This window comes from Euprymna scolopes, chromosome 19, assembly GCF_053919585.1.
Source record: "Euprymna scolopes isolate OS-2025 chromosome 19, ASM5391958v1, whole genome shotgun sequence".
In the NCBI taxonomy this organism is placed as follows: Eukaryota; Metazoa; Mollusca; class Cephalopoda; order Sepiida; family Sepiolidae; genus Euprymna; species Euprymna scolopes.
In genome coordinates this window covers 99009733-99032636 of record NC_136500.1, presented here as the reverse complement: position 1 = coordinate 99032636, position 22904 = coordinate 99009733, and the positions used below count along the sequence as shown (strand labels likewise).

The following is a 22904-nucleotide window of genomic DNA, read 5'->3' as shown; positions in this document are numbered from 1 at the left end:
ATTGTCTGTTTGGAACATTGGCATTATTTTGAAGCTGTTTCTACTGCATGTGTGTACGTGTTTTGAAACATAGAGGTGTCTGTTATCTGCAATTTTGATGTTGCTCTTATGTAAGGCCACTCTATTGCTGAAATTTATGGTGGCGCCTATGTAGGATTTGTTGCATGTTGTGTATGTATATATATATATATATATATATATATATATTGTAAAATGAAAACAAAGCGAAGTCATAACCCTGTTTAAATATTTTAAAAACAAACAATGTTAAAACTATAAAAAAAAATTATGTAAAAAAAAAAAAATTAAGAAAATGAACGTGATGCAATACGAACGGTCCGGCGGCGCACGTGTTTTTGGAAAATCCCAAAAAAGTTTGAAATACAAATTCAAATTTAAACGATTCTTAAAATCTAAAGTACAACTTCTTAAAATAAATACATACATTTGTTTATTACAAACAAATTTTCGATTCGTAAAAACGTACATTCATTAAGGTATTTTTACATTCCCTGCTGAAACAAGATTTTAAGTTTTAATGAAAGCGTTTATTAATTAACATTATTTCTATCATTTAACACATCCGCTCGGCATGCGCTTTCACTGCTTAAGCAACACAAGAAGACGCCCCAAGCATTACTATCTATAGCATGCAACGTACAAAACTTGGATTACTCTGACAATGTTGTTTTTACTAAATCAAAATATTTTTAATAAATAAATGTATTTATTTATTTTAAATCTGCACTTGTTTTTCGTCCATAAAACCATAACATTTGGACGTGTTTAGCAATATAAACAATGCATAATAACAACTAGCTGATTTTCTTTATATATATATATATATATATATATATATATATATATATATGACATTTCTCACTTTTAAAAAATACTTATTTTAATTACTAAAAATATGTGTATCCTGTGTATACAGCTCGTCAGGAGATTCGAACCACGGCAACGAAGCCATCTTTTACTCTATTAGCAAAAAGCACACCACACCGCCAATGTTAACCGCGAAAAATTAAGTTGAAATCTAAAAAAATATTTTTAAATATCGAAACGTCCCTCCAGATTGAGACACACACACAAATACATAAGCACACATACACCCACGCTCGAATACACACGCGCTCGCGTGTGTGTACACATTTTACGATGTATTATTTTGCAGTTGATCCTTGCGAAGCTCATCCCTGTCAAAATGGTGGCAAATGTATTAGACATGGACTCACCCGTACGTGTGCGTGCCAAGCACAATTTGAGGGAAGTGATTGTTCGAAACGTAAGTGCATGAACATATTTTAATTTCATTATTTTATTATTTAATTCTCAATTATTGCCTTACACGCACGTTACAGTAAACTATTTTCCATATTTAAGAACTAGAATTTTGTCAATAGTTGTTAAATTCTATATGCAAGTTAGAAATTCATTTATTGAAAAGCATAAAAAACGTGGTCAAACAAAATGGTTTTATAACTTTTAAAAATTTAGGTACCGTATTCAATTTGAAATGTATCAGTAGTTTAAAAGATCAACACTCTTTGGACGAATAACACCAATATTCTAATCCTTCCACCTTGTCTATTTGTATTAAAAAATATCCTCAAATAACGTGAAAACAAACCAACATTGTAACGAACAGTGTTTTAGTATTATTAGTATAAATGGTTTTTTCTATACGTGTTTTAGTATTAGTAGTATAAATAGTTTTTCTATACGTGTCCATATACGTGCCTCTTACTTTTACTCTCTCTTTCTTCATTTGTATATCTCCTCCTACTTTAATTATGCAACCATCTCATTAGATTCCATGTATTTAATTTTAAAATAAAGAAAGCTTAGAATTACAAAATAGAAACATTTAAATAACTAACCAGAGGACAGGGTTTTAAATTCTCCAGAATACCAAGAGTTTAGAATTATGTAAGGAACAGGTTTTATATAGATTCCATTAACACATATTCAGTACATAAGAAGAAAAATCGAGATAACTATTTAAAACATGCAAAACAAAAATAGATAACCAATTATGTCCTGGCACAGCAAAATTACCTATTAGATAAGATAGAAGCAGTCGAAAACCTGTTGTGTGTTTTCGTGCGAGGACATTTCCAAATACTAGTTTAATGGATCCCATGAATATTATAAATAAACGAGCTTGGAATATTTTAGTTGCTATAATTTGATTATTTGTTTAGTTGATTTAACTCCTGCCGTCTGTAACTATATTATATACGAAACTGAGTATTAAGAAGCTTCAAAACTACATTTTGAACTTGTTATTTAGAATTAATCCTACAAATTCTAAGTGCCGATGTTCTTACCAGACAATATAATGGAAATTACGCATCTGTGCACCTCACCATAGAGCACGAACACAATTTATCTCATATTATGAGTTATGATAATATGATTTCAGAAGTCAGTGAAAACCTTCATTTTGCTCTGAAGGGAATATCCACAAATGATAACGAGGCAAAGCACGCATCTCATATATCTCATTACACGTTGAAAAACATCACTTATTGGTTGATCAATAGCAGATTACAAGGCATCCTTTGTTCGTTACGGTATATTATATAAAAACTCATGGTAGATAACTGAGATAAGATCTGTAAAATTATTTACCGTTATAAAACACTCATGTTGTATATAGTAATTTATCTAGAGTTAATTATGTATTACTTTGTGCATTTTCTTATATTTTCCAGGAGTTGCTGATTGTGTATGTAGTGTATCAGGTGATCCACACTACAAAACATTTGATGGGCAATGGATCCACTTCATGGGGACGTGCAAATACACACTTGCTACAATAAAAAGTACCAGTAGACTTGCATATTTTGCCGTGGAAGTGAAGAATGAACATCGTGGTAATACGCGCGTTTCTTATACACGGTTGGTTGATCTAAAGCTGTACGGTGTTAAAATCCGTTTATTACAAGGAAATAAAATTATGGTGAGTTGTTTATGATAAGGCAACTCAATATTATTCTGTCTTAACGAGATGAATTCAATAGAAATATCTTTTCCAAATGCCGGGTTCAAATCGCGGCAAAGGCTTCAATAATAATAATAATGATGCACTTGCTAATAATTCATAATTATCATATAAGGATCAAAGAACTAACACTATCACTGCATATCAGGGTTGTAGCTGATGAGAAGTCACCATAAATATTGCTTTTAACTGGCCAACCATTATTTTTTCTTTTTTATTAATAAGAATAAAGAAAGTATAAGGAGCGATCTAAAATTAACGCAGCCTATTTTTATCCCGCTTGAATGGATCAGAGAAGATTATAAATTATATTGCTTTGGTGATTGACATTAAACATTCATGATCTGGAATTTTCATCTCTCTGATGCATTATGAGACTCTAAAAAAGCTACCCTGTCATAAACGTGCATCAGAAGCGAATGTGCGTCATTAAATTCCTGAAAAAATACGTTGATAATAGTCATGACTATATAGAAAAATTAATTATGTTACACAAAAGATCGCTTGTTTAAATAGTAACACTCCCCTCTTCGTATCTCTTGAGCTTTCAGTTAATAAAATAGATTTTACTTTAAAAACAACGGTCCTATGACAAAGCATACTCCGGGTGTCCATACACAACTATCGTTCCTTGTTCATTGCATATGGTGGTGATTACATAGAAAAATAAATTCCAAAATAGATTTTAAAAAAGACCACTCGTTTTAATTGTACCACTTTCGTCTTCGTAAATCTAGAATTTTTCCAGTTAAGAAATTATAGGGTTTAACGTTGGAACACGCCTTAAAATAACAATTGTATGTACATGATTCATTCCCAAACTAAGTAATCAGTTGTTATAAATTCTGAACACAGACATAATATTTACTTAACTGAAAAATGTGGAAAAAATGTGGTAAAATGTAGATACTATTCCTGTAAAATTTTAACAATAGATATAAAACATCAGTGAATAAATATAGCTAGAGTTTATTTGAAATATACGAAGGGATATAATATGAAGCAACCTTCTCATTTCAAAATTTAGATTTGTATTGAGTTTGATCAATAGTTATAAATGAAGAAAGCTTTCCAAAATTTTAATTTCTTAAAATGAAGCCAAAACCTTGTAATATTTTCTAGAATAAAAACCATGTTTATAAAATTGAGAAGAAGAATTTAGTATCATAACAATGATTTTGATTTTCATAAATTGTGGTAGGTTAGAAAATGTGTTACAACAGTGTTCTAATCGAGCCTATCTTAAACGAAAGATTTTATTATGAATATTGGCTTTTTTATTTTATATTAATATTTTGTTTTTATTTACGACTGCCCATTTATCACGTAAAGGACCAGATGTACTACCGTCACGTATTTAAATTCGTGTTTAATATCGGAATTGTCAGTGTTAATGTAATATTATTAGACTGGATTGAAGACAACATTCTATGGTTTTTGTCTCTCCGTGACTATAAAGATCAGTTTTTCTAAGTCACTTTAAGCAATAAAATCAAAGGAAGCAATTCATGCCGGAGGAAAATGAACCCGAAAAGTAAAACAATATCGATTACATAAAGAGAACGAAGGGAACAAATTATAGCGATGCATTTCTTCCGTTTATAAAAAAGTAAATATCAATTTAAAATTATGATTCTGAGAATCACAAATTATATGATAAACGCATGCAAACTTCAAAAAACTTTTGTTGACTTTATCATCGGAATATAAGTATTCCATATTGACTGTAAAACGATCAGCTAAATTAATCTAATTAATCTCCATTAAATAAATAAGTTAAAATGGCTGCTTTTAGTTCCGATTATAGTCGTTTAGATTCTGTTCATAGATCAACATCCGAAATGTAACATGTGACACCATTCTACATGTTGCTTGAAACATGTAACAGACGAATAATCGTTACCAGGTAATGGTAAATGTCAGTGATGATAAAGCAAAAGGATTTGCAGTAGTTATCAAAAGAAACGGAGAATGATCAACAACTGAATGGCTTTTGCAACTCAGACCACTCGTCAAGGAGAAATTACTGATTATTATCTGCGAAAACTCCTACTTACTAAATAATAAGAATCTATATATTAATTCACTAATTCGTTTTGACCGTTATCATCCTGACATCCCTTTAAAGCACGATTGTGTTGCTTTTATGAGTACTATGGAGACTTCTAGGGATTACTAAACTTTCTTTTCTAGGCAGGGGTAGGGAGAGTAGTATATGTTTTGTGGTCAGGAGATAAACTCTCAGGCATTATCTCTTCGTTTTTATTTAGGCAGGGATGGGGAAAATAGTGTTCGTTTTGTTCTCAAAACTCCAGGTTCCCAAAGGATTATTTTTTGTTTAGTTATAGTTAACATGTGAGACCTGTACGAAAACAAAAAACTTAGCCGTAAAGAAAAGAAAATATTACCTATGACGTAAATAAAAGTTATTAAAACCGAAAATCACGTCAAATCATCGAGTAGTAGTATAACTTTTTAACATAATAAATAAGGTGCTTCTGCAGTATAATTACCTATATGAAAAACAAGCAAACTCTTAGCGATAATGTACAGAAAATTACATAAAATATTCGAAGAGTTTATTTTTAAATGAGAAATACGGTACTTGTACAGTTATCGATTCAAGAAATAAGGTACGTATACTATATAGTACCCATGTGAAAAACAAATACAATTTTATTGAAAATCACGTAAAATCATCGAGTAGTATGGCTTTTACATAACAAATAAGGTGCTTATACATTACAGTAAATATGAAAAAAACATTCTTAGCCGGGATGCATGGAAAAGTTAGTACAATGAAAAATTACGTAAAATAATCGAGTAGTTTCATTTTTAAATAAGAAATCAGGTACGTGTACAGTAATCAACCGAGGAAATAAAGTACTTCTACAGTATAGTATAGTACCCATATGCAAAAAACACAGAAATTCTTACCATTATTATTTTTTTTTTATTTTTATTATTATTTTTATTATTATTAATATTATTATTATTATTATTATTATTATTATTATTATTATTATTATTATTATTATTATTTGCACCTTTCGATCACCATAGAAAATAACATGGCGTTTTCACGAAATCCATTGAAGTTTTGCTGACTCGTCATCGCTGATAAACTCGCTAAAACTCTAACCCTGGCCAAGGTAGTCACCTGACATAAACACGATAATACAGCAAGAAACACCGTTATAATGTAACAATTAGACATATAATCTAAAAAATATCTGTACCATTTGTTTTAAATAATAAATTAAATTGTTTTCCGTATAACTCTGTAAGTTCGGTGAATCCTAGTTACTGTTACGGAAGTCGGCGCTGAACTCTGTACTCAGTTGTTTTAACTGAACAAAGAGTCAGTTATGTGAGTAAGTTAATGGCTATTTTTCCATTTGTGTTGCTTTCCTTTTATCGTGAAAAACTGTCGCTTTTAACAGATGAAGAATTTCAGCTTATTTTGAGCTCATCCCTTCATTATCTATCAAGATAATGAAGGTTACCTTAAATACATTGTTTGTCAACTTCGTGAGTTTAGCAATTAATTATTTGTCAGAAAAAAATTTCCCGGTTTTCGGATTATTCATGTGGCATTTCTAGCGAAGTCTATTTTGATTCTTTTGAACTCTCTACTTCTGCGACTCGGTAATTTGTTTTTAAATGTATTTATTATTATTATTATTATTATTATTATTATTATTATTATTATTATTATTATTATTATTATTTGTTCCAGTTAAAATGCTAGAAAAGTTTTGGTCTGGATGCTGATGAGAACAATTTTACAATACAAATATGTGAAATGATGTCAATCTGTCCGTTAAATGTCAAAGCAAAATCCCAAACAATTAGTAGACAATGCTTACATAAACGGACACCCCCTCTTGTTATGTCGCAGGTTTTATTCTTCTACCAAAACTCGCAAATGAAGTTTATCTTATTTCTTCACAAATATCAAGATTATGATATGGTTGATTAAAATATACTTTACAACCACTTTGAAAATGACGGCATTATTGCATTTAAAAACAACTACACATCTAAGAGCTTAATGATACTTTATTTCAGTAATTCGCTGAGAATGTATTCAAACCATTTGCATTTGGTTTTCTTCAGGTAAACGGCGAACTGATGACTTTGCCTCTAACTGATTATATGGGATTTTCTGCCCATTTTGCAGCTGGCTGGATAACAGTTTCTACTGACTACGGAATAAATATTCAGTTTGATGGCAGACATCGAGTTAATGTGAGAGTACCAAAGATTTATAAGCATGAATTGACAGGAATCTGTGGTGATTGCAACGGAAAGAAAGATGACTACAAAACAAAAGCCGGTGTTGATGTGTCCGAAAAGACAAATAAGTTTTCGGTGATTGGTGATAGTTACCGTGTTCTTGACGACACGTACTTACACTCAAAAAAGTGAGTAGGTGTTTCAATCTTTTTTCAAATTAGTTTTTATTTGTTTACGGTTGTAATTATTGTAATAATAATCGATTTCTTTCTCTCATGGCAGACAATGGATAACTTTCCATCATGTGCTTACAGTAAATCAAAAGTTGCAGAATCACTAACTTCTCTTCGCATTATTTTTTTTCGAGCAAAAATCTAGGAGAACCAGAATGAATATACGAAAACCTGGTGTTATTGCACTAGTTGATCTACCAATTCTCAAAAATGTTATGTCTCTACTAGTTCTCACATATCAGACAGTAAAGTAGAATGAAGGAATGTTAAGGAATGTTAGGCCATTTTTACTTCTAAAGTGTTTACACTTTATATTTCCAAACAGTAACTCACATTACTACTGACATTGCGAACGTACGCAATCCGACTAGAAACTGTGATCCATGTTATTTACTTGGAAGTCCATAACTATTACAGAACTCTTGATTTGTTAATAAGACAGAAAATATACGAATAATTTATAAACTGATGAAAAGTATATGTTTCCTAAAAGGTAAAAAAAATAAAATGTTATCTTTTCCATAGGTAAACTTTTCATCAACCAAAACGACTGTCGAGAAGAAATTATTTTTCTCACAGAAACAAGTAAACCATGATTATGAGACTTACTCTGCAGTGAAATGAAGCACGCCATCGTCGTGACAGCTTAATCACTTTAAACATCTTTCACTGTGCAAGACCATATTATATGACAACAACAGTCACATAGAGCACGCGTTAATATTTGCAGAGCAAATTGTTGTTTCAAAGATTATGAGACATTTTATTCATTACAATGGCAATGCTATTTTAAATCAAAGTATGACTGTATACTCTAAATGGTATAATTGTAAATCTGACGAAACGGGGAAAAGATATTAGTAGTTGATAAATGTCACGTTATGCTATTATCTATAATATATATATATATATTATATATATGCTTATCTATATTATATATATATAAGTATCTATATTATATGTCACGTAATTTTAGTAATATAGTATTATATAGTATTACATGTCTAGCAATTTTAGATCTGCTGCAACTCTCCTCGTCTACGCCCGCTGGTGCCATTTTGTAATAAATCGATATTTAGTCCAGTCCTTTATTACGTCGTTGAATTTGATTGAGGATATGACTGTGATATTCCATCAGCATGTCCTAATTGTCATTGTTTAGGCGCCCTATAGTTTTATGTTTCTACTTTTATTTACTAAAACACTTGATTCCTCATTCAGTGTCTATTTATGATAATTCCGTGTATCAACTACAAGGTAACACTTTTAGAATTAGTTTGTCGATAAATATCGATATTGTCTCATTGATTACTTTGTCCTGCCACTTGATGTCCAAGAAAATACGAAAGTGGCGTTGCTGAAAACGTTCTAGATGTTTAGAAATTCATTTTTAAAGCATCCGGATTTTGCAGCCGTCAATGATAATAAAAAGCTTATGTGAATTCTAATTTATTTTTAATATAAAATAGTTATCGCTATATAAAATCAAATTGAAATTTAGGAATAGTAGAACTTGTTTGATTAACAATTTTTCTATAAAATGCTCTAAGACCAATATTGAAAAAAAGTAACTTTGCACTGTTTTACTGTTTTTTATTATACATTTAATTATCCTCATTGATTATTTTGATTGAATTAAAATAATTTAAGGTTAATAATAAAATAAATATTGCACAATTAACAAATGTTACACCTTAATAAAAGACTAATGTGAAAATCTGAATACAATATAATGGATTTAGCTTTAAAAACATCATAACTAAAAATATATTATTACTCTTATTTATCAAATATTTTGAAAGCTATGTAAACATTGCCTCACTTCCTTGTAGATGCCTCGAGAAGGGAAAAGGCTAAGGGAATAAACCTTGGCAAAAATCTGGTTTGGAATCCTGGTAAGCGGACGGTGAAACACAGCAATCCCTTTCTGTCGATTATTGAAGCTCTGCTAGCCTACGACCGTAAAAGATACTTTTCTGTCGGATTTTGTCTTCAACGTCGAGAGGTGGACCCTGGTAACTGGGAAAACCTACGTCTCCTTATAATCCGCCCAGGCCTGCATTTAGAGAGGCAACTTTTGCTTAAACTGTATATCTACAGGAGACGCCGCAGTGCATCAGATTATATGCAGAGCGCCAAGACGTTTCCATCATCATCATCATCATCATCATCATATTTAGCAACTGAGCGCCAGCTAAAAATATTAGTTTCCACATATGAAGTAAAACGTAATACTAGTATTCACTAAACCTAAATACTAAATTTAGAGGATACAGAAATTATATTGTTTCTGCATTTAGAAGTGTAAGCCATGTTTAGTTTCAGTACAGTTTCAGATGGTTCGTTGTTCTAAACAAGTTTTGAGAGGTGACTGGTTTGCAGTAGACAGAACAGTTTCCAATGGTTCGCTGTTACACACAAGTCCTGAGAGGTTACTTGTTTGCAGTAGACAGTTCCACAGAGCAAACTATTCTTACCATGTTGAGACGGAAAAAACATGTGAAATTGCTACGAAAAAGCTTTACTATTTATGGAGCAATTCCGATTTCTGATTGGTTGGTAGCAGAACGTGAATTAATTCGATTCGTCAGTTCCTAGCAGAATTGTTTATGAATAGAATCGTCCGAATGTGTTGAATCATACCCCATTATAACTCCAAAATATTCTAACATCCTCCCTATTTTTTATAATGGGGAAGTCCCTTGTGTTCGTTCTGCTAAAAAATAAATATATATTTTTATATTCAATTATACATAACAAAAATTAGAAATCATTTAGATCTTAGAATTTTAGCATGTAAAAAGACGCCATTTTTACTTATGTTCAAATGTCAAAACAGATATGTGTACAAAGAAGAGAAATAAAAGAAATAGAAGGTATTTTAACCTTAAAAAGGGATTGGTATGTGAAAAAAAGAAGTAATTTCTTAAATTGGATTATGCAGTTTTAGTAAAAAAAAGAAAAGGAAAAAACGCATACATATAAATAAATATACATAAAACATATATGCAATATATACCCGTTTAAAGAGTTATTTTTTGTTAATGAAAACCATACAAAAAATAAATAGGACATTTTTGAAAAATAAGGAAACTAATGTGCACACAAAAAAAGCCAATTGTAATTTCTGCGCGCCTTAAAATAAGCATGCAAAAAGTATTTTGTCGAAAAGGAAAATTACAAAGAGTTTTTTTTATTTTTTTTTATTTCATCAAAAGTATTAGTTACGCATTAATATGTTACAGTGTTAATACAAATAAAATGGATACAGTTTAACGTCTTGTCCATGACTATTTTGTTTTTTGATACATAGAAATGTATATACATACAGGGCCGTGAAAAAAATCATTCAGTCGGATCCCCCAACAAGTTTTCAGAAAAAACGTTGTAACTTTATTCTTGTTGCAGGTTTCGTGAATGCATCAGCGATATTTCGTTCTGATGATATGTAATTCAAAATAATGAATTCCTTTTTCACCTCGTTTTTTATAAAATGGTATTTTATATCTATATGCTTAGATCTTTGGTTGATTATCGTGTTCTGTGCTAAAACTATACTGGCTTTATTTTCACAATTAATTACTACCGGGATTTTAGTTAATTCTGACTCTAAAATAGTCTTTAGGATATTTTTAAGGTAGAGTGCTTCCTGGGTCGTGTGTGTGATCGCGATAAATTCTGCTTCACACGTAGAGAGAGATAAAATCTGTTGCTTTTTAGATTTCCATGAAATAATAGGCCCATTTTCTGAGAGTCTGAAACAATATCCAGATATACTCTTGCGATCTTCGTCGTTCTCACAGTCTGAATACCGAAAAGGCTTCTAATTTTAGGGGATGTCTTGATTTTCTAAATACTAACTTCTGTTCTTTAGTTCCTTTTAAATAACGCAGGACTTGTTTTGCTCTGTTTAAATCCTTCATTGTCGGTCGTAATAATTTTTGTGACAGTTTTGTTACTGTATAGCATATGTCGGGCCTGGTTGCAGCTATTAAATATATAAGACGACCTATAATTTCGCGATACTGTTTGTCATTTATTATTTCAGATTCTGTGTGTATATTTTTATTAATATCATTTTCGACCGATGTAGAGCGTTTCTAGCACTCTTCCATTCCAAATTTTAATAGTATTTTGTCGATGTATCTCGATTGATTCATCGTAACAAGTCCTTTACTTTGAGTAAATTCTATCCCCAAAAACCATGATATTTTGCCGAGATCGGTCATTTTGAATCTTTTACTTAATTTGTTCTTAACATCGGTTAACATTATGTCACAATTTGATGCGCTTAAAATATCATCGACCCACAAAACGAAAATCAATAGTTTATCGTCTTTGTGTTGGGTATATAAACAGAGGTCTACAGCGCATTGTCTAAATTGTTGTTTAATAATATAATCATGAAATACTGTGTTCCAACACTGAGCACTCTGCCTTGGACCATATAATGACTTGTTACGTCCCCACACACTATTTTGTTTTCATTATAAATCCCCCTGGAGGGGTTATATAAATTTCACAGTCTATTGGGGCATTCAAATAAGCATTTTTTACGTATATTTGATGGATGTTTAAGTCATATTGTGATGTGACTTGCAGTAAAATTCTGATTAGGTTTGTGGTCAGTGAAAACGTAGAGAAATATTCTATACCGTAAATCTGAGAGTGCCCTTTAGCAACAAATCTAGCTTTGTACTGTTCTATGCCTGATGTTGTAGTCTTTTTTGTAAAGACCCATCTTGTAGAAATAACATGTTTATCTCTTGGGAGAGGCACTACCGTATAGGTATCATTTTCGGTTAAGGCATCTATTTCTTTTTTCATGGCAATTTTCCATTCATCACAATGTTCTGAATTAATTGCTTCGTTAAAGCTTTTTGCCGCATTTTCCATTAAATAGCAATAGTCGATTTGATAAACTTTTATATTGTCCACCACAAAAAGATCGGGTCGCCTTCTATTTCTTTTGGGATATCTTTCGACTTTATCATCATCATCATGGACACTCTCGTCTCCGTCATTTTTATTGTCTTCGTTTGTTTTAATTATTTGAGGGAATATAATTTCATCTTCTTCATATGACGGGGTTTCGTCTGTAAAATTAAACGTGTCTGTGAATTTTACACATTGGATTCTTTTTATTTTACTTTTCGGGAAAAAATACTAAATTGGCTGGACCGTTTTTATCGTATCCATGAAATATATCTCTGTCGGCTTTAATATTCAATTTACTCTTTTTATCTATATATGTGAAGCAAGTTGAACCAAATATATGCATTCTGCTTAAATTTGTTTTTTTTACCGCAGAAAGATTAATATGGAGTTTTAGATAGTGTTTTGTTAAATCACCTGTTGCGTATATAGGCTGTCGCCATAAGTGCATAATAATAATATTAATAATATAATTAATAATTAAAATATTCCTACGAAAAGGTTGTTTATAAATATAAATCATGAAACTCTAAAGCACAACTGCAAAGTCGGTGAACATATGACTTTTAATAGTTCCTTTATTATATATCACATCAACTATTGTGAAATCAGATTATTGTATATATGTATAAATATATGTTCATAGGAGAGAATACATAAACCAGAAAAAAATAAACAGCACTGATGCCGCTGTAATAGACTGAACTTAATTTTAAATATGGAACTTTCGGGACTTATTTTTGAACTTATTAAGCTGATGTATATACTAGACACTTTCTACAACAAAATATGTACGGATTCTATATCCTAACACTAATTAGTAAAACTATTACAGAAAACATTACTTCGATTTAGAATAACATACAAATCAAACGTTTCAGACGAATTGAACCAATATGAAAACGTAAATTACTTTGAGTAAAATATTTTCTTATAATATTTATCTGTACATCCAATTTCTATAAATGGAGTTGATTGTCTTATCAGTGTCTGGTAATATATTGCTTTTCTCTTTTCAGTTGCACGGCTCTTGATGCTGTAGAGACTTGTGGTCCATCAGAAACAACATTTTGCAATAGCATGAAACTTCCAACAGGACCATTTGCAGCTTGCGTAATGAAACTTGGACCAGATGCGAGTGATTACTATAATTCATGTGTCATCGATATGTGTGCTTATAAAGATAAACCTAAATTAAAAGAAATCGTACGGTGTCAAGTACTCGAGAACTTGGCCAGAAAATGTGAAGAAATTGGAGTTTCAGTAAAATGGAGAGACCAAACAAAATGCCGTAAGTATCGAATAATTTCTAGGAATCTCACCCGACGTTTGCGTCTCATCCCAAAGCGCCTGATTGGAAAGTGCACTTGTTTTAGAATATACGTGAACTGGTCTATTGCGCAGTGTGTAATGCTTACATTTTACATACATTTTTTGTCAGCATCTGGCACAGCATTTTATTCGCTCAGGACGTATTATTTGATTAATTGTGTATTTTATTATTTATTCGTTTTTTTTAAAGAAAATCTTCTGCATTATTTTTTATAATCTTTGTAAGAATTATTTTGTCCTTTTAATCGATATGTAAAATATTCGATTTGCGCATATGCATTGTTTATGTAGTCATGAATAGATTAAATCATACAACTTTACTTTTATTCAAATATAAATTAAAATCTATAATAATATTGACTATAAATAATCTGGCTGGATGAAAGATTCTTTCTTTTTCAATATTAATGTATGTAGCTGATTTTATAAGGAATTATTGTTAAAATATATTTCGCAACAACACTTCAACGCCTATAATTTTTTTCGTTTCTGCAGTTTTGGATTGTCCGTTGAATAAAATATACAAGCATCAAACTAATGCCTGTCAGCCATCTTGTACTAATCCGAACCCTGTGTGTGATGCACCATCTATTGAAGGCTGTGTTTGTAAGCCCGGCACAGTCTTAAGTGGCACCGAGTGTGTACCATGGAGATTTTGTGGATGCAATGTAAAAGGAAGATACATGAAGGTAATATAGTTTAGTATGATATACAATAGGTAAAATAAATAAACCTTAAATGTGGATAAACGAAATTAATGATATTTAGAAAACATATATAAAAGAGTAACAAAATGGAAGTTAGAAGATTTGAAATATTTTTACTGTGTCAATACATTGACAGAAACCAGAATATCATATTAGTTAGCGACGCTGATGAATCAGTACAACTAATACCATTGGAACAATTGTTATTTTTGCTTGAAACATTTCCAAAAGAGTTCCGGATATTTAAAGCAAACAGAGGCAGCTTAATTCATTCATGGAACAAATTGAAGAGAATAGAGGAAATGGGGGAATAAAGTAAGTGGCTGGAGTGGTCTTTGCTTAATTTTAAGTAGTATGAGTGGTCTTTGCTTAATTTGAAGTAGTATTTGAAAATGTAATTCTCTGCTTTTTTTAAATGAAACCGAAATGTTTTCGTGTAGCTATAGTAATATACTTGGTCCTATGAATGGAAATTAAGCTAAAGCAAATTCTTCAGGTTTCAAACTCGTGAAAATTCGTCAGGCTATTGTATTGAAATGATGTTTCCATATCTGTTCACGTTGTACTGAGTCTACTGATTAGTCAAGCAAATTCTTTGTTATTCATACACATATTTATCGCAGCCAATATTCGCGCATTTATAAGGCAGAGGTTCATTTGATATTTTATTTACCGCGTTTTTTTTTTTTTGTTTTTTTAGGGGGATAGACCTTCATTTTGATTTTGTGTCCGGGTGTAAACTAGTTGTAATCTGCCTATGTGCAGAAATGTCAGCTTATATTGTTGTTTATATTAGTTTATTCATTAGTTATTTTTATAATTATAATCACTAGCGGGACCTGTGGACATTCCGCAGGGGACTCATTCATATATAATATATTGATGTTGGCATTCTGTAGATGTTCAGTGAAAATAGAGACGGTCTGATATTATTTTAGCTCTTTTGTTAAAACTGCAAAAGTATTTTTCTAATTCTTGAAGATTTCATAAATATTATTATAGAGTCATTGATCTATCGATTTTTATATATTATAAAGTTGCGATTTCAAAAATAAAAAAAATATATTTATATGACTTGGATTCATCAGCTTGCATCGAAACCGAATACCAAACTTATGAATGTATATGGATGTAAGTGTGACGCAGAAAATACCACACATGCTATCCTATTAATATATAGATATAACTTTAGTTCCGTAAGCTGTAATCGAAACCGAAACCAAAACTTATGAAGAATTCTTGATAAATTATTTATAAAAAAATAGGTTACTAAATTATAAAGTTGCGATTCAAAAATTAGCCATCAGCTAAAATCGAAACCGAAATTAAGACTTATGACTTGATCGAAACCGAAACCAAAACGTATGACTTGATAAACCGAAACCAAAACTTATGACTTGATAAAATTATTTTTAAAAAGTAGATTATGGAGTACTATTAGCAATCGTCGAACTGAAACTAAAACTTATGAGGAAATTTTTGTAAAATTATTTATTAAAAAAAAAGATAACTTAAGTGGCATCAGTTATAATCAAAATCAGTACTAAAACTTATGAAGAATTATTGTTAAAAAATTTTTATTACAAGAAATGCCCGCCTGTGGAGGTCTACGTCGCCGGATTGCTTTCCAGCTGACTACAATATGTCCGCCTTCAAGTTCAATGTAATCACGTTCTTGTTGAGCCGTCCCCTTAACGAATAAAATTGTACGAAATTCCACCACTGCCGATTACTATGCTGCTCTGTCGATGACTAATGAACACTCATTATCCTTTATCATCGAGTGACATTCGGGCCTTGATAAGTGCTGATTTTCTTGTAAAAGAATAATTGCATGAATATTTTATTTTTAAAATAACATATGTTTACAACCTCCGCACCCACAAATGTCGGAATTATGCAATAGTAAATAATTGAGCTGACTGAAATCGGACACGTTTTTGCAACTGATATTGATCTTTATTTATTAAAGAAAATTGCGTAATTTATGAAGTAAGTAATGGAAATTTAGTTAGTTTACATTTAATAAAGAAATTAAAAATAACAATTTGACAAACGTGGGTGTCCCTAACATAATAATTGAAATTATTGCCGATATTTATTTTTGAAGATTTTAATTTACTAAATATGATAGAGTCGGTTATGCATTAACCATCAAATGATGCATGAAAATGAAGTTGTTATTTTTTTACGTTTATTGTGATAGGTTTATTAGTTTGGTTTAATTACTAGAAAAGTGTTAGTGTGTGCTATTAAACTATTAGGAAATGAAAGGTAATTTGTTACTGCCATAGTCGACGAGGAAACGGTGAATGAAGAAACATTATATCCTTTAAAAGTAGATTTTCAAAATGAGAACTATGGTGTATTGTATTAACACACTTATTCGTACGCAAGCAAATATTGGCCCAGTATGATAGGATTGTATTTTAAATAATCAATGAGCATTACTATATTATTTAAATCAAAATATTTTTTTACGGTGACTATGTTTTTAATTAAAAAATAAAAAAGACAGATTAAAAAAAACGTGTATGTAAATAAATCAGAAGGAAGAACACACGTGCTATCAGCATAATTAAATGTATGAAAGATTACAAATGTGGTAAAATTACGGTATATACATATATTATATATATATATATATATATTAATGATGTTTACTTTTAATTGAAGTATTCTAAAAGATTAAGATTATCTGTATGTGTTGTGTTGATATCCTTAATATCCTTTTACTATAGAAATATCATTGCTCCAACTGTTATACTATAAAAATGCTATCACCTTTAATACAACTTAACTCAAACGGAATTAATAATAATCAGCCTATAAAACTTTAATTTTAACTTTTTCTACTAATTGAAATCAATAGTTTTCTCTACTACTCTTAATCATGTTTCAAATTGCTCAATCTAAATTCTGATTAGTTTCAACCTCTCACAATCACCAAGTATATCATGAATTTAAACAGTGCATATTGCACCGTGATATAATATAAACTTAAAGACTAACTTTGAAATATTTGTTTTGAATCTACTCTAAATGAATAAACTCATATATGTGTGCATGTATATATAAATATATATATACATATAGAGAGAGAGAAATAAAAAGGAACAAACCGTATTATGTGTTCATCAACGTTTCGTCTTTATTTATTAAGTCTCGAAATAAAGACGAAACGTTGATGAACACATAATACGGTTTGTTCCTTTTTATTTCTCTATTTTGTCGGAATACTATTTCCATTATTCCCCCCACACACAAATATATATATATATATATATATATATATATATATATGTATACGTGGATACCTTCAGTTATCTTTTATATCTTGACTTAGTTTATCTTTTACCGTTCACACCTTATCTTCCATTTTTTAAATCAATTATTCTTTACCTTACATAGAATCTACGTTTAGGTTCAGGCACAGAAAAAGAATAGGGGAGAATTATTGATAGTATTTTCAGAGAAACTAGTGCCTTTTCTGAAAGTTTGGCGAAGGGGGGAGCATAGATTCGGGCTCAGTCGTGCACTTGCCATGAAAAAAACGATAGAGACAAACTCGCACATCTGATTTGTGAGAAAGATGATGCAGGGAAGAAAAAAGGACATCCTCTACGAGATACGAAGTCTCTTTTGAACTCTATCAAGGAAGGATAAGTCCTTTCTAGTCGCTCTTGCCCAGATGTGGCAACAGTACTCCATCCTTGGACGTACCTGGCTCTTATATAGATAGAGAATTGGATCAGCAGTGAGATATCTACTGGATCGATAGAAGGATCCTAGCATTTTTCCAGGGACCTTGGCAACAGATTTCATGTATGTGTTTCATTTCCGATCAGGAGTAAACGTCAAGCAAAGAAGCTTGTCAAAACATGAGACCTCCCCAAGCCGAGAGCCATTCATTTCAATTTTTGTCAGATGGGGATCAGAGCGTTGATGATGTAAAGATATAAGCTTGGTTTTAGATGCATTAAAAGTAACAAGCCACCTCTTTCCCCAAGTATCACATGCTGAAGATCAGAGATATGATAATTAGAGAAAACTTGGTCGTTTATGGTCTTTGATATGCTACCATAGATTGTAGTGTCATCATCATTGATGTATACGAATGATGTAAGAATGTGATTTGGATGATCATTAATGTAGATCAGGAAGAAAGTTGGTCTCAGGTTTGACACCTGAGGAACTCCCTAATTAATACTGTCAGCTTCTGATTTCTGCCCGTCAACCACTACTCTTATGGACGTATCAGAGAGAAATGATTGAATAATTGAGAAGACATTTCCAGCTATAACGTAGCTGAAGATCCTGTGAAATATACCTTTATGGCATACCCTATCAAAAGCCTTTGATATGTCAGGAGCAATTGCCCTAGAAAAGTAGCCTCCGTCGAGATATTCGCTAATCCTATGAGATATAACTGTAAACACATATGCCGTGGATCAAGCAGAACGGAAACCATATTGTGTGTCACTAAGAAGGTAATTTTTGCTGAGATGGTTGATTACTTAACACAGATTCCAGCAACTTACTCATGACGCACAGGAAACTTATTGGCCTGTACTGAGAGGGGGATGAGCGATCACCTGAATTCTTAAATACTAGGCAAACTGATGAGATTTTCCAAGTAGATGGGAAGCAATTCTTCTTAAGACATCGTTTAAAGTTGTGCACGTATGGGCGGTAGTTCTGGTTGAAGTTTTTTGAGTACTATAACTGGAATACCGTCAGTGCCGGTTGCTTTACTGGAATCAAGGTTTTTGATTAGTTTGGCAACATCACGTGCCGATATTTGTATATCACATAGCGTGTTTTCTGATACAGGAGGAAATATTGGAGGTTGGTGGTATTGGTCGGAAAGGATAGAATTAGCTGCAAAATTATTGGCAAAGTGTTTGGCTTTGTCTGATGCTGACGAGACTTCCACATGGTCATTGATGATGGTTAGATAGAGCACAAGCAGCAGGAGTCTGTTTGCTATTTGCCAAAACTGCTGCCTGACTGAAATACTCGAGTTTACGTGGCAAAATTATTTCGAACCTTCTATCACATAAAGGAAACAAACTCCCTAATCATCGTTATTTTACTATGCCAACAAATATATAAACATTGATCTCGGTATTTCAGAAGTTAACAATTTTAAATAAGCAGAACTTATTTTTCAAAAATAGACAATATAAAAACAATTTTCAAATAAATAAATACTTTTCCTTTTATTTTAAACAATATATGCATGAATTTCAAAAAGTTTAAACTATTTTTTAAAAAAAATTTTAACAGCATTTGAAAAATTTAAGCGATATAAATAGAAATTTTATATAATTTTAAATAATATAAAGAATTTATTTATTTTAAACAATATAAACAGAACTTTCTGTATTTTTTATTCTTAATTTTTTAACAATGTACATAGAAGTTTGCCGCTTATGTATTTTTGGTACCGCGCTATTTTAAAATAGATTTTCAGGTTAAATTAAAGTTCCACGATATTTTTATCATTATCAAATTTGGAAGCACAGAATAGCTACAAAACAACCTCCCCATGTTAAGAATGATTTTCGAAACAATAACGTTATTATTAAAGCAAGGTACATAAAATACATAACTACCGAACATTTTATAATTTTAAACGGTAATTTTTTTCTTAGTTTCCACCTTAACATTTTCCTTTAAAATTATAACCCTTGAAAGGTTATGTGATATGCTGAAAACGAATCTCGCATTTAAATTGTCTGCAAAAAAGTGGGTTTTCGAATATTAAACAATATATATGTTTATATTAAAAGTGGTGGCTATAGTTGTAAAAGAGAATTCACATGAAAATTAGTAACTCGCAATAGAATACACCTGTTTAATATTAATTTGTATCGTTTAAAACTACTCATGTAATTTAATGATAATCACAGGATTCAAATTTAAATTAAAAATGAAAAGTTTTTTCTTAATTGCTTAAAATTATCAAGTTCAATTTATTATATTTTTACATGTTCTGATGATTTAATATTTCTATTTATATCGGTATTATTTATCATTAAAAATGATATTTATTGTTTAAAATTATTAAAAAAATTGTTTACATTGTTTCCATGGTAACGTATTACGGTAACTACAGGAATATAGTTCCCTTTAGGTGAAAGAGGGTTTGAAATTATTGTGCTACCTAAACTCCAGTCTTGCCACTGGCACTTCTTGGCGAGTTTGAAACTATTTTTTTTCATTCAACCGGTTGAGAAACTTCCTTCTATTTCCTCTACCTCATCCTCTCTCCCTTTGCTTTTGATGGTCGGTCAAGAGTCGACCGAAATAAACATTTCTAAAGAAACATCCTCATCTCTAGAATGTTCTTCCAACGTCAATGAAAAGCTGTAAAAAATAGAAACAAATTTTAATTAAATTTTCTTGATTTTTTCCTGTACTTTCATCTAACAAATTAGGATTTTCATAAACACATTTTACATTATGTTCTAAAATAAAAAAAAAATTAAATTCTGTTGAACCCAGAAAAAACTTTACTTTACTTTAGTTTTGAAAAAAAATGTCCTTACACCTAACAATTTAGGGTTAAAAAAGTAAAACATTCATCTTTTCTCGCAGCAAAAAGGACGGACGTTGGTGGGATTGCCCTCCCCTCTAAATTCAAATTATATAAAACAAATATTCTCTGTAATTTTTCACCTGGGGTTCAGTTTTCAATTATAAGATTATACTAAGTTGCGCACGAAATTTGTGGCAACGATGAAAAAATGTCATGTGACCAGAAGTTATGGGTTATAACGAAGGAGTTAAAAAGGAAAGATTTCCTATTTACAATGCCTCCCCACGAGACAGAGTAAGACACCAGAGTCGTTTTTTAATGTGGAGATTTCTTTACCCCTCTCTTTCATCCTCCTTCTCTCAGCTATGTATTTACCTCCTTTTCTCTTTTTCATCTATCCATTTATCTATCAATCACATCGTCTCGTTTGAAAGCATCCTCTCTTGCTTGAAAAAAATCCCGTCTCGCTTGGAAATTACATTAATCCAAAGGAAATTACCAAACAAAAAAATTATTTGAAATGGCCACTATTCCAAGAATGGAGCACCTAACTTCCGGTTACATGAGAAAGTTGCCAATTATTTTCATCGTAGCCACAAATATTGTGTTCAATTTAGTACAATGTTATAATTGAAAACTGAACATGAAACATGAAAAGTTAAAAACATTTTTTCAATTCTTTTTTATAATCTGAAACCCCAAGTCTGTATTCGATGATATTAACAGGAAAATATAAAAAAAAAAACAGGGTCAAAATTGTCGAATTTAGACGGGAGGGGGCAATCTTTTTGCAAACTATTTATCAACAAAAGTTTTTTCTTTTTTGCGCAGACGTTGGCGAACGTCTGCGCAAAAAAGAAAAACTTCATTGCATTTTTTGTGTGTTTTTTTTTCCTGTTTTGTTTGTTTGTAAAATAGTCTGCATCTGTTACAGCGCTCAACTTAATCAAATAATTGCCAGTCGCGCCCGATCCATGCTCGATGGGAATTTCCGAGCATCCGCGTTAAATTCTGCAAGACTACCCATTTTTTCCATGTCTTTGTATAAAAAACAAAAATGAAATACTACGTAAATTTTACTCACGGTTTGGAATTTGTAAATACGAAGACAAACCTATACATTTTTTTTATTATTCATTTATCGATTAGACAAACATATATTATTTTCAAATAAAAAAATGTAATGCTTCCGAATGCGTGTTTTTTTTTGTATATTTTTACACAAATAAGCATTTAAGATATTAATTCAAATATACAGGGACACACCTATATATCTTTTTTTTTAATTATTCTTTAACCGATTAGATAAACAATTATACATGTCCAAGAAATATTCGCTGTTTTTCAGTGTACGTATCCTGTTATATTTCAGATAGGTTTTCAAAGTTAAATTACAATTTTATGTTTTTTTTATTATTAAATTGTAAGGTGAAACTAAACAGAATAGTTAACAAGCCCCCTCCCTATGTTAAGAATGTCTTTCTAAATAATGTTATTATCTCAGCATGGTTCTACACTGCCCAAGTACCAAAAATTCTTGGGTTTCCGAATGCGTACGTTTTCTTTTATTTTTGAAGTACTAACATTTTCAGATGTTGTTTTATCTTTATTTACAAAGGCATAAGAATTTCGGATGTTAACTCAAATATACGAACACATATCTATATATCTTTTTTATTTTTTAACCTATTAGATAAACAAATATAAATTTCATACAAAAGTTGTAACGTTTCAGAATGCGTGCATTTTTTTTTTCATAAATAATTATTTCGGACGTTACACTACATATGCGAAAAAATGTATATGTGTTATTCATTAATCGATTAGATAAACAAAGATTAATTTTAAACAAAAAATGTTAATTTTTCCAGTGCTTGTGTTTTTATTATGTTGTATATTTATGA

At 30.9% G+C, this 22904-nt stretch overlaps 1 protein-coding gene across 1 annotated transcript in view; it reads left to right on the top strand.

The window, feature by feature from the left end:
* LOC145240285 (zonadhesin-like) overlaps positions 1 to 22904 on the top strand; it is a 129345-nt gene that overhangs the window by 87913 nt on the left and 18528 nt on the right. Inside the window, exons 24-28 of the mRNA XM_080103866.1 lie at positions 1178 to 1288; positions 2721 to 2968; positions 7130 to 7437; positions 13437 to 13708; positions 14245 to 14438. Of these exons, the coding sequence (XP_079959992.1) occupies positions 1178 to 1288; positions 2721 to 2968; positions 7130 to 7437; positions 13437 to 13708; positions 14245 to 14438 (1133 nt within the window). The remainder of the gene's footprint in view (positions 1 to 1177; positions 1289 to 2720; positions 2969 to 7129; positions 7438 to 13436; positions 13709 to 14244; positions 14439 to 22904) is intronic.